This window comes from Salmo salar, chromosome ssa09, assembly GCF_905237065.1.
Source record: "Salmo salar chromosome ssa09, Ssal_v3.1, whole genome shotgun sequence".
Taxonomy (NCBI): domain Eukaryota; kingdom Metazoa; phylum Chordata; class Actinopteri; order Salmoniformes; family Salmonidae; genus Salmo; species Salmo salar.
This window is the reverse complement of record NC_059450.1, coordinates 60,153,234-60,167,053: the sequence shown is the minus strand read 5'-3', so window position 1 is coordinate 60,167,053 and position 13,820 is coordinate 60,153,234. Positions and strand designations below refer to the sequence as shown.

General features: G+C 42.3%; 1 protein-coding gene across 5 annotated transcripts in view; it reads right to left on the bottom strand.

Moving 5' to 3' along the window:
• Nucleotides 1-13,820, bottom strand: part of LOC106611554 (follistatin-related protein 5) — a 161,281-nt gene that overhangs the window by 9,713 nt on the left and 137,748 nt on the right. For all 5 annotated transcript variants that reach the window (XM_014211881.2, XM_014211882.2, XM_045723863.1 and 2 more), the window contains 5 exons: nt 13,256-13,282; nt 12,793-12,911; nt 9,662-9,811; nt 7,044-7,151; nt 6,354-6,478 (listed from right to left, as the gene is read on the bottom strand). In XM_014211881.2, coding sequence (XP_014067356.2) covers nt 6,354-6,478; nt 7,044-7,151; nt 9,662-9,811; nt 12,793-12,911; nt 13,256-13,282 — 529 coding nt within the window. The remainder of the gene's footprint in view (nt 1-6,353; nt 6,479-7,043; nt 7,152-9,661; nt 9,812-12,792; nt 12,912-13,255; nt 13,283-13,820) is intronic.

The following is a 13,820-nucleotide window of genomic DNA, read 5'->3' as shown; positions in this document are numbered from 1 at the left end:
AAGGGCTCTTTTAAGCCGCGTTATCAGACGCTTCAAAGGGATAGGGTGTTTAAAAAGTCCTTGTGCACAATGCCATATCCTTGGCATTGATTCGCAGCTCCCCAAAGCCCCTGGATGGTTTTTCTTGATAAATCTAAAAGCCTCCAAAGCCTTTGTCTATTGTGATATTCAGTGCACTGAGACTCCTGTTTTGGGCTATGAGGTGCACTGACTGCATATTGGTTTGGTGGAGTTGTTGGGCACATCCACAATGGATTGATCTTGCCTGAGGCTAAGGGAGTTATTACGCATTAAAAGCTATCAATAGGTGCGCTTGATTGAGTTTGATCTATCCAGAGTGGGCATAGTTTGACCTCTCCATTGGACATAAAGGGTGGCAGTCTGCCTACCTGTCACCCCAGGGAGGTTCAATTGAGCACACCTAGGGCAAAATTAATGGTCATAGATTAAAGTGTATTTGTGGACTAAATGTAGATTCCATGTAGATTCTCCACTGAACATGCTTCTGAGTAGGCATAATCTGGCACCAGGAAACCAGTACCTTTTACGCTATTGCTACTCTCTGTTTATCATATATGCATAGTCACTTTAACCATATCTACATGTACATACTACCTCAATCAACCCGACTAACCGGTGTCTGTATATAGCCTCGCTACTGTTATTTTTCACTGTCTTTTTACTGTCATTTTTATTTCTTTACTTACCTATTGTTCACCTAATACCTTTTTTGCACTATTGGTTAGTTAGCATTTCACTGTAAGGTCTACACCTGTTGTATTCGGCGCACGTGAAAAATAAACTTTGATTTGATTTGACCTAGTGTTAGATTACTTTTGGACACAAGGGACATTGCTAATTTTGAATCAGTTTTGAGTCTGGGTTTTTTATAAGCAGTAGTGTTATTTGTATCAAGTGCTGTTATTGTATCTATATCAGCCTTTCCTAAAGTATGGGTTTGCGTCGCGGACCTGTTAATGGTGGGTCGCGACAGGTCAGAGTAAATGAATAATTATTTAATGAATTACTGGAATTGATTTGGTCAAGTGCAACTGCACTCTCTGTTCAGTGCACTCTATGCTTAGCAGTGGTGTCTCCAGGATTGCCAGATCAAGCTAAAATGTCTAACCAATGACCACTCAAAACCTGCCCAAAGGCCTGAAACTAGCCCAAATTGTTTTTCCACAGCAAGAGAGGAGTTGTTACATTCGTACAATAAACCCTTTTTCCATAACATTATTGAGCCAATTAAGAAGGAATATTGACGTAACGACGTTAGAAGCAACTGGACCAACTGGTTGATGCTTATTTATAAAACCCTCTATGGCCTCACTCCCTCCTATCTGAGATATCTACTGTAGCCCTCATGCTCCACATTCAAAACCCGTTGTCAGTCACATTCTGTTAGTTGTCCCCAAAGTACACACATCCCTGGGTCGCCCGTCTTTTCAGTTCGCTGCAGCTAGCGACTGGAACGAGCTGCAACAAACACTCAAACTGGACAGTTTTATCTCAATCTCTTCATTCAAAGACTCAATAATGGACACTCTTACTGACAGTTGAGGCTGCTTTGCAAAATGTATTGTTGTCTCTACCTTCTTGCCCTTTGTGCTGTTGTCTGTGCCCAATAATGTTTGTACCATGTTTTGTGCTGCTACCATGTTGTGTTTCTACCATGTTGTTGTCATGTTGTGTTGCTACCATGCTGTGTTGTCATGTCTGCCTTGCTATGTTGTTGTCTTAGGTCTCTCTTTATGTAATGTTGTGTTGTCTCTCTTGTCGTGATGTGTGTTTTGTCCTATATTTGTTATATTTATTATTATTTAAAAAAAATAATCCCAGGCCCCTGTCCCCGCAGGAGGTCTTTTGCCTTTTGGTAGGCCGTCAATGTAAATATGAATTTGTTCTTAACTGACTTGTCTAGTTAAATAAAGGTTAAATAAAAAAATAAATAAAAATGTATCCCCCCTTTAAATAAAGGACGAACCGTGGCTGCCTTCCAAGCAATGGGAACCTCCCCAGAAAGGAGAGACAGGTTAAAAAGGTTGGAGATGATAGGGTCAGCAACCTTAAAGAAGAAAGGGTCTAAACCATCTGACCCCAATGTTTTTTGGGGGTCATGGTTAAGGAGCTCCTTTAGCACCTTGGACTCAGTGACTGCCTGCAGGGAGAAACTTTGTAGCGGGGCAGGGGAAAAAGAGGGAAAAACATTGGGGATAGGCACATTAGAAAGGGTGGGAGATGAGGAAATGTTGGATGGGCAAGGAGGCATGGCTGAGTCAAATAGGAATCCTGACTTAATGAAGTGGTGATTAAAGAGCTCAGCCATATGCTTCTTGTCAGTAACAACCACATCATCAACATTAAGGGACATGGGCAGCTGTGAGGAGGAGGGTTTATTCTCCAGGTCTTTAACCGTTTTCCAGAACTTCTTGGGGTTAGACTCACAGAGAGAGAACAGCTCCTTAAAGTAACTAAAATTGGCCTTCTGGATAGCCTGAGTGCACTTAGACGCAGGGAGGCTATAGCCCCTGATAGGCCTACATCTTATTTAGATAGTCTACTGCTAGCCAGTAGACTATCTGAAATGTAAGCAATACGTAAACTGAACAATTTAGCAGCTTGCTTAGCTCAAATTAACAGACTAAATTATTCAACATGAAAAGCGAGGAGATTGAGAATGAGGTCGTAATTTCAATCACTGAATTAAATATGAATAATATGAATATGAACTGTATATGCTTGTCAACAACAGCCATTGATTATCTTTATCTGTAGCCTAATCTGACTGTTACGTCAATCTAATGTGTTATAATAACTAATCGACAATTGCGATATAGCTTTGATAACTTCCAATTTAATTAATTAAACATGGCCAATAATAATTCCATAATAACACAAGGCTACAACAATACACTGAAGTTATAGGGTATTTATTCAATTATTTTGCCAGCTCAAGGTAGGCTTCACAAGTCACACAATTTGATTAGCAATGACTCAAGTGAAATAGTAATTTCAACATATTTATTGTATCAAATGGTAGTCTACAGTAGCCTACAATGGCATATACATTAATAGGCTACTTGATGGCCAACAGATGCAAATGTATAATTCGCCACATTTAATGTCAGTTTCATGAGGACTTTTCCCCATAACAGAAACACACGAATGGAGTTCCATAACGTCCATTGCAAATTTCCATTGTAACATAATGACAAGTTAAATAGCCTACCTAACTGGTAAAAAGTTGTCACGATGTGCACGTGTGCTGCTCTGTCTTCTCACTCACATGACTCAGCCAATAGTGGACTAAAATGTATACTGCAGTGCTTTCTCAACACAGACACCCCCTGGCCCTCCGCACCACTCTCACTCAGCAACAGCCTGCTCACTGCCTGATAGTCAGCTGCAGCAGGTCACACTGAAATATATATACAGTACAGTTCAAAAGTTTTAGGCAGGTGTGAAAAAAGGCTGTAAAGTAAGAATGCTTTCAAAAATAGACATGTTAATAGTTTACATTTATCAGGTAACAAAATGCAAAGTGAGTGAACAGAAGAAATATCTACATCAAATCAATATTTGGTGTGACCACCCTTTGCCTTCGAAGCAGCATCAATTCTTCTAGGTGCACTTGCACACAGTTTTTGAAGGACCTCGGCAGGTAGGTTGGCCCAAACATCTTGGAGAACTAACCATGTCACGTTCGTTATAATGAGTGGACCAAAGCGCGCGTGAGTAGAGTTCCACATATTTATTGAGGTGAAACTTCAAATAACAAATATTTAAACGAACGTACAGTTCATAGCACACATAGCACTAAACAAAAACAATATCCCACAACGCAGGTGGGAAAAGGACCACACTAAGTATGATCCCCAATTAGAGGCAACGATCATCAGCTGCTTCCAATTGGGAACCATACTCACACCAACGTAGAAATTAAAGACGGGAACACCCCCTAGTCACGCCCTGACCTAAAACACCATAGAGAACCCTGAGGGCTCTCTATTATCAGGGCGTGACAAACCACAGACATTCTGTGGATTTAGGCAGCCTCAGGTGCTTCTCTTTCTTCATGTAATCCCAGACAGACTCAATGATGTTAAGATCAGGGCTCTGTGGGGGCCATACCATCACTTCCAGGACTTCTTGTTCTTCTTTACGCTGAAGATAGTTCTTAATGACTTTTGCTGTATGTTTGGGGTCATTGTCATGCTGCAGAATAAATTTGGGGCCAATCAGATGCCTCCCTGATGGTATTGCATGATGGATAAGTATCTGCCTGAACTTCTCAGCATTGAGGAGACCATAAATTCTGACCAAATCCCCAAATCCATTTGCAGAAATGCAGCGCCAAACTTGCAAGGAACCTCCACCATGCTTCACTGTTGCCTGCAGACACTCATTCGTGTACCGCTCTCCAGCCTTTCGGCGAACAAACTGGCTTCTGCTACAGCCAAATATTTAAAATTTTGACTCATCAGTCCAGAGCACCTCCTGACATTTGTCTGCACCCCAGTTCCTGTGTTTTCGTGCATAGTTGAGTCGCTTGGCCTTGTTTCCACGTCGGAGGTATGGCTTTTTGGCCGCAAGTCTTCCATGAAGGCCACTTCTGACCAGACTTCTCCAGATGATAGATGGGTGTTCCAGGGTCCCACTGTTTTCTGCCAATTCTGAGCTAATGGCACTGCTGGACATCTTCCGATTGCGAAGGGAAGTAAGCATGATGTGTAGTAGCATTGTTTGTCGTGTCGCGTTTATGTCCATACGCTGTCCCTGTTCCATTGCATGTCCGTCTGTATTAAATGGGTCACTCTCTATACCTGCTTCTCATCTCCTGCGTTGGGCTTTACACTGAGTTTTTTAGGGTTTTGTTTTGTTGGTGACGTCGGACCTGGGGGCTGCCACCGATGGAACCGGGGGTGCCTAAGCTGGCTCATCGGGCTGTCATGCCCTAGCTGGCTCGAGAGGTTAACTTGCCCAGATTGGCTCGGCAGGTTCCCATCCCACGTCATAATTCAGCCGGACCGTCGAGCTCGAATTCCTCAGCCGGTCCATGAGTTTTCTTGTTTTGTTGGTGACGTCGGGCTTGGATTCCGCCGCCAATGGTACCGGTGGTGCCTAAGCTGGCTCATTGGGCTGTCACGCCATAGCTGGCTCAAGAGCTTTTCTTGCCTCAGTTGGCTCGGCAGGTTCTCATCCCACGTCATGCTTCTGCCGGCCCATGGTGCTCCTACGCCGCAGCAGGATCGTCAGGCTGTCACGCCTCAGCCGGTGCCCAGGTGGCGCCCCTGGGGGGGGTACTGTCATGCCTGCTCTCGCTCCCCCTCCTTACCCGTCATCAAACGCATCTGTTACCATCATTACGCGCAGCTGCGCTCATTGGACTCACCTGGACTCCCTCACTTTGTTGATTACCCCTGCATGTATGTCTGCTCCTCTGTGTTGTTCCCGGTAGTAGCATTGTTTGTCGTGTCGTGTTTATGTCCAGTTGCTCTCCCTGTTCCGTTGCATGTCCATCTGTATTAAATGGTTCACTCCCTGTACCTGCTTCTCATCTCCAGACACACCTGTTAATTGAAATGCATTCCAGGTGACTGCTGGTTGAGAGAATGCCAAGAGTGTGCAAAGCTGTCATCAAGGCAAAGGGTGGCGATTTGAAGAATCTCAAATATAAAGTATATTTGGATTTGTTTAACATTTTTTGGTTACTACATGATTCCAGATGTGTTATTTCATAGTTTTGATGTCTTCACTATTATTCTACAATGGAGAAAATAGTAAAAATAAAGAAAAACCCTTGAATGAGTAGGTGTTCTAAAACTTGTGACCGGTAGTGTACATTCTCAGTACTTTGCCATGTTTTTTTTAGCAACCCTATCAGACAAGTCTTAGTGGACCTAATTACAACTAGGGCTTGCGAATGCAACTCTCCGGGAGTCTGTTAACATCCTTAAATCCCAGATACTTCCGGCTTGGCACTTGGCTTTCTCCACAACTCCAACACCACCTGAGCGTTTGGTATTGCGCTAGGCCTTCTGTATCAAGTTAAGCCTCGGTGTGTCAGCAGCTCAGGACTGAGTCTCGGTGAGCACCCGTCAAAAGCACAGGCACCAAATCGATCTGCTCTGCATATGTTGCTGACGAGCAGTGGGTCAGTAAACTCACCTCCCCCTGCTTTTCGGAAGGCAGGGGGGCGTGGTTCGAGGAGGGGGGGGGGGGGGCTGTATTTAAATTCACACTCAAACACACTGACTCTCTCGCGCACACACAACCACCCACCCACAAACAAACACACTCTGACTCTCTTTCTCAAACACACACACACGCACATACCGACACTGACATACCTGATGTGATTAATGATGAGGCTGGCGGCAGGAATGAAGAAATCCTCCACTCTATCAAAGCGTCTGCCAACCGGCTGGGTGTGGACGGTATGGTGGGACACACTCCCGCTGGCCTGATTGATCACCTAGCACCACACCAGGAGAGGGGGAGGAGGGGAAAGGAGGAGAAGATGGGGGAGATGTTTAACATGGCCATCATGAATTATTCACTGTGTTTGCCTCCTGCATCGCTTCTGACATGAACTCACACTGGGAGGAGAGGTCCTCTGTGTGTGTTTGTATCAGTGTGCGCATACAGGAAAGGTAGCCTTAATTATGCCACAATGCACTAGAGAGACTGGAACCTCCTAACAATCCAAAAGCAGTGCAGGCTAATAACTTGTATTGAGCAGAAAATGCCACCTAGTACTACGCCATTTGGGAAAGGGTTGTTGACCAAACTTGGATTGATAGTTGATAATGTATCCCATTGGAAGAAAAGTAATGAATAGTAGTGTTCCGAAAATGTCACAACGCAGTGTTTTTATGCCATATCATAACACATAAAATAGTATTGCCATTAAACAGTGAGTTTACACTAAATACTGCTTATTTCACATACATAGACCCAATTGTATAAATCATTAGTATCAAGACGAACACGTAACACTACTCTATATAGTGCATTTCGGTGTGATGCCAAACAGTTACCTGCAAAGTAGGAAAGTTCCTCTCCATGTCTCCCCAGCTGAGGACCCACACCTGGTCGTGGGATTTGTCATAGTGCAGCTTCACTGGGTAGGGGTCTGTGCTCACCGTCTGAAAGCACACACACAAAAACAAACCTCAAATAGCACACTCTACTTACCCAGTCTGATCATTTGCTTTAGCCTTCCTGGAGTGCCAGGTGGACAGGGTTTGCACTTTTGGGACTTTTCCATTGATTCCGTCACATCAGGCAAGCTCAATCAAGCACAGCTTGAAGCAAGCACAACTATTTGAAGACAGGTCTGCACTTAAAGAGCAAATCAGGACAATTCAACACTGTTCTTAGACAGATATACCCTTTGACGCTCGGCACGGTGCATATCACAACTTTCCCCGTTCGCTAATGCATTGGATTTGACAGGAAGAGTCAAGTTTTCCTTTTTAACAAGACAAAGGGGAGGCTCGACCTTTTTTATGTATGAGGTGTTTGGACGTAGAGCGGCTTTTCAAATCGAGTGGTGACAGTGCAATTGCTCTACAACACCGAAGTAATTGCTTTCAATCCGTTTCCATTCTTTGACACCTGGCTACGATGTGTTCCAGCCGGCTCCGACAGATGAGTCATGTGTGTGTGGCACTCATGCATTATGTCCACTCGGGTGCGGATTGACAGTAGAAAACACACAGTGAGAAAAACAACACAACTCCAGCTTTTTACACCTAGCTTGGCACAAAAAGCAATTTTTTTCTTTCTTTCTGGGAAATTAGACACCAAAACAAGCTGAAGTATGGTGAAGTAGTGTTTGTTTTTTTTCTCCCCGTAAAAATCTTAATTGAGCATTTTACCTGGCTGCTTCATGTTAAAGTGTATGGTATTACTGTGAGAGTAAACAACTCGAGGGGATTTATCGTACAAGGAGATATGAGAGAGATGTGTTGAGTCATAACTAATCGCTGAGCATGTAGTCATCAGATGGAATAGGGGTGGACATTGTTGTTGTTCTTCTCCGGCAACTTCTGCCTCTCGAGGACTTGACAGTATTATTCCATCCATATTCACATGTACTGTACCTAATCGGTGTCTGTGATAGTGGATATGCTATGAATTAGACAGAATCAATCCAGTACGCTGATGTTCTATTTAAATTCATACAAAATTATAAAGTTGATGGATGATCCATACAATATAGTGGCAGGACATTTCTCATCACACTCATTAAAGCTACACCTAGCCAGTCAATATAAAGTACAACTCCATTTTGAAAGCGAAAAGAGAAGATGGGTAAATAAACTGAGACCCCAAATGACCCCCCCCCCCCTTCTCCTTTCCTTGGTAGAGCTGAGCGAGGATCAGGTGGCTAATTAGCGTTAGCTCATCTAAAGTAATGAAGCCAAACCTCCAGGTGACCCAATAACGAGCCTGTGATGGTCGCCAGCGCAACAACCTGACTACTGGTTTGACCCTAGGGAGCCTTCAGCAGCAGAAATTGGGCGCCTTCTGGCCCCCCCCCCGCGGAGTCCTTTTACTCCGAGACGCACAAACCTTTTTAACCCGGCACATACACAACGTGCTCTGCTCAAGGTACTCTCCTACTGTAAGAACGTCGGAGCCTTTTTGTTCATCATGGGGTTAACCATTCCCAGCAGGCAAAACTGCAATGATGTCAGGCTGACATTCTTTTTTGCGATATCATGGTCAACAGTGGTAAAAAAAAAAAATAGGTGGGTAAACACTGATCGCCGTTCACGGTGAATAAAGTAACTCTCCCTACGTTTTCAAGGAATTATTCTGCGTGTGTAAATAAAAAAAGCGTGTAAACAACATTTATGTGCGTTTACCCTCCACTACACCACTGATAAGCTGATATACTGGCTGTGAAAGGACGTAAAGTATGTAATACAATCACCTGTATCTATCTGAGCTACGGGACCACTCTTTCACTGTTTTTTTAGGATGGACAATTTTTTTGAAATGCCATACAAAGACTTTGCAGAGGTCGGTTGATGGAAAAGACATTGAAACAACAAAATCCAAATCTCTATTACAGAAAATAATTGAGTTCCTAAAGTTCAGTGCATTTGTATCTAAATGAAGTCTGACTCAACTGAGGGTTTGTGAAAAAGTCTGTGTCCTTCCCTTGACCAGAATAGCTAGAGTGCTAAATGATTGCCAGCCTCTCAGACTCATCAACTTCATAATTTGTTTAATGATGTTCGGAAAAACAACATTTGCTTTATGAATGGTTCCAGATTCAAAAAAGTGTAGATCAAAATTTCATTGAAAATGTGAAACAAATATTCCAGGTCCATCCGACTTGAGGCTTCCTCTACGAATGGAAAAATACAATATTAACTGAGTGAAGGAGAATGAGTGCAGATATGAAAAAGGCAGAACAGCAATTTATTTTAAACAATACAACATTACATCCATTGCTGTGTACTGTAGCCTATTACTGGACATGTGTTGTTTCGTATGACAACTAAGGGTCTTCCTAATATGGATGCCGTATTTGTGGTTCGTTATTGTGTTTACTGCATACCGGTACTCATAACACCCCACAGCAGGACCTGTCCAAATGGGAAGATGATCTTGATTATCCAATTTTTGTGGCCGAAATTACCTGGACAACCTTCTGAGACGTGATGTCGACCACAAGCACTCTGGCCAAGGTTGGCTGTGTGACATAAATAAACTTGTCCTTCACGTTAACCGCTGATGACCACACACACTTCTGCTTGACCTCCCCCACTGACATGGGGCAAACCTCAGCCTGAAAATAAAACACACAGTTAATACATGTATTGTGAAACATTTATCAAAATGACACATTAAAAAACAAATGATCTCTATCTCCTTTCTTCCCCTGTGTTGTCTTCGAGTCATTCCCTTATCAGCTAACTCCAAGTCCAAGTCTCTCTTATCCCAACACACACACACACACACACACACACACACACACACACACACACACACACACACACACACACACACACACACACACACACACACACACACACACACACACCTCCCTATTGCCCGTGTGCAATCCTGGCTAACATTGGCATCCTGCCCACATGAAAAAAATACTACTTCACTATAGAATACTACAGTACTTACTATAGAATTCTATAGTCAACTGTAGTATACTGTAGAATGCTATACTACACACTGCAGTATCCCTCGATCATGTGTAGTACTTACTATAGCATTTTGTAGTATACTCTACAATACTATAGTAAATGGTCTTTTAATATTTCTCCAGTAGGTTTCCTGAAGGAGAAAGCCTCTACTTCTATATACAAGATAATAAAACAAAAACCCTATAGAAAATACTACAGTAATATCCGCAAAAATACTAGAGTAAATACTACACTATACTACAGTCTGCAAAAAAACTACAGTAAATACTACAGTATAGTACAGTCATCAAAAACACTACAGTAAATACTACAGTATACTACAATCTGCAAAAACCCTACATGAATTACTTAAGTATATACTACACTTTTCTTTTACTACAGTATTTATACTATTATAAACTATAAAAACTACAGTATACTATAGTAAATACTACAATAGTGCTCAAAAATACTAGAGTGAATACTACAATAAAGTCTGCAAAAACACTACAGTGAATACCATAGTATATATACCATAGTATGCTCTGTCCTTCTATCCCCTGCTATGTCCCTTTCTCCGCTCCCTGTCCCCTCCCGTGGCCTGTGAGCCTGGCTCAGCCCAGCGTCTGTTCTCTGTTCTGGACTAAGGGAAGATTTGTTTGAGGCCTCATGGCCTAGTTTGAGCCATGGCCTTAGGAGGATGAACTCACTCGCGTCCTGCTGTCACAGAGGGGGGTTTTCTGACAGATGTCACACATCGCCACACCGCCGCGGGCCCAATACTCTCGGGAAAGAGGTGTGAAACCTTAACTCTGACATCCAGTGGAGACTGTGAATGACGGATTTTGTGTGTGTGTGTGCATGTGTGTGGCGTGTCTGTGGCTGTTGATTTGTGTGTGCGTACTACTGGACAGAGAGGATGACTTTCAGAGGGAGGCAAAGATAATCTACTGTTGATTTGCCAATGTATCATGCCAATACTACACATAGGTCTTAATTCAAGGCTTCTGTTCATGTGGGTGCTCATGTTTGTGTCATCACATGGCAACTGTAGCTGTTAGACCTTTTAATTCAAATCACAGAATTGGCAGTCAACAAGATAAACAAAGTTCCATTTTCATGGATGTGTTTGTGAAGGAAACTATTAAAACTGTGGGATGTAATCATATTTTTAATTTCTCCCACTTTATCAAAGCAGAAGCCATCTGGAGACTGAATACCTCAGAGACTCTACCTCTACCCTCCTGTAGACAACACTGCAGTATGTCGCAACTGAGCATGTGCGAAACCCTAGGCAGGTAGGCAGAAGAAAAACTCTTGCTATTTTCTACCAACATTGTCCTTGGATTGAATGGAAAGCTTTAGAAGTATAGAAAACATGCTGTAAAGGTTGTCGGTGAGAACAATTTGGGCTCTGTAACATACCAAGATCATATTTGATTTTGTGGTACGAGCAAGACTAGTTCTTAGCCTTGGACACGACAAACACAATCCTTCAACCTAAACATCCCTGTTCTTTAGCCCCCCTTGCTTCCTGCCTCAGGATATGTATCTGCCTCGCCACTGAATTTCGAACAGCATCGCTTCCTCAGCTGGCATGTGTATCACAGTAAGACGCCCACATAACACTTAAGAATAATTAATTATTGGGTCATTACCATGAATGATCAATCAAGAATGTGAGATGTGAGCGCCATTTCCAGAATGGGCTTGATGCATTGGCAAAATCAACAGTAGTCTATCTTCGCCTCCCTCGGAAAGTCATCCTCTCTGTCCAGTAGTACCCCACACACAAACCAACAGCCACAGACACGCCACATAGATGCTCACACAACATTCTTCGTAGACAGAGCTTGTGCTGCTGTCATAGAGTTCCCCGTTATTGATATCCTAACGCAGATGTCGTCTCTCGTTGTGCATTCATGGCTCGCCTTCGCACATAACAGCTGTCCAATAAACATAGGCTCTTTGATGAAAGGAGGAATGAAAGGAGAAAGGAGGAATGCACCCATTTGAGTACATGTGTAAATCTGAGGGGCATCTACCAGCGACCGGCTTTGAATAATACGCCGGTTCAAAAGGGAAGACGCAGCAGAGAGCGAGAACCATTTCGATGTCAAACGGCAATTCAATGAGGAGCCTGACTTGAGAGAGAGAGAGACTTTTGGGAGTTGACAACCCTCCAGAAGTGCATGATCTTTCACTTAATCAAATATATGAGAAACAGTAGTGATGACAAGAGAAACAATGAACTTCCCCTTTTGTTATGAGATGCAACCATTTCACTGAATAAAAGATTGTGACAGGTTTGCAAGATCAAATGTGAAATACACAAATAATTATCAAAGTGTTGATAATAGCAACGCAGGTGGTCGGTCCTAAGCTAATTATATGAACACTGTTTAGCTAACAGCTAGCTAAAGCTGATTTGTTAGGCTAGCCCTCTATACCAAGCACAGTGCTACACGAAGAGGACGTGTTTCTGTTAGAAGGCATTTCACCTGAAGGAATCGTACTTCTAGGTGGTTGGTCCTCAAGCTAATAATGCTAATTAGCTAACAGCTAATCTGCTAGCAGTAGCCCTACAATGCTACATGAACTGGACGTGTTTCTCTTGTGGAAAACGTCTCACCTGAAGTCCCAGTAGTTTCTCACTGGGCTTTATGTGTCTCTGGATCTCACATGCCACTGGCTGGATGACTTTGATACCATCCTCGTAAAACACATAGAACATATTGGCAATTCCAAGACCTGGCGAGAAATGCAACCTTGTTACAAGTCAGACAGGTTTTATTACAAGGTTAACAACAAACTACTATGTTAAGTGGCATGGAGCACGATGTACAGCACCGTTAAAATGTAACAGTTGAGTAGGTAGGTAATTAGCTACTTCAACATAACTGAAAACGGACCCAGTTATTAGATGTTCGTTAGAAACTGACTTTATAGAAACAAATGTACGGTATCTTTATGAGGACAGCTTGACATGTCCATTGAAATTGTGTCAAATGAAACCATTTAATCTACTTTATAACATGTTATAGTAATCTACTGTATAACATGATAGTCAACAAATGGTTTAAATACCAACATACCTTCCTCTCTCCACAGAATGTTTGCCACTGAAGGGGAAGAGAAGAAAAGAAAGACAGAGTGCATTAGTGTGGAATTAATGCTTATCCCTGTGTAAGAATTCACATACCAATTTAGACAAAACAAAATGTATGTTTTGAAGAAAACCGTCTCTTTGATACTTATTGCAATAACTAATCAATAGAATAATTTTTGAATAAAATAGAATAATGGAATAATGTTTTAGAATAATTGAATACCAAACACTTGAGGGTGAAACACAATCCAGATTGTATATTGTAAATACATAGAAACAAAAAGCATTTGTTTGTTACTGTTTTGTTAGCCCACCTAAAAAGCCCTCTGTGTTTTATACCGCCAAAGCATGTACCACATGCAATGAAAGATATTGAATACAATAAATGTACGCCTCAGGTAATTATCCGGCAATAAGTACGTGTTTTATGTATTAGTTATTACTATAGTTATCATTAAAAGTCTACACATATATCGAGCGTAGATGAGTTCCATAGGTCATTAAAGGGGCTACATGTTTTTCCTAACTAAAAACGCGGTAATTGTCATTAA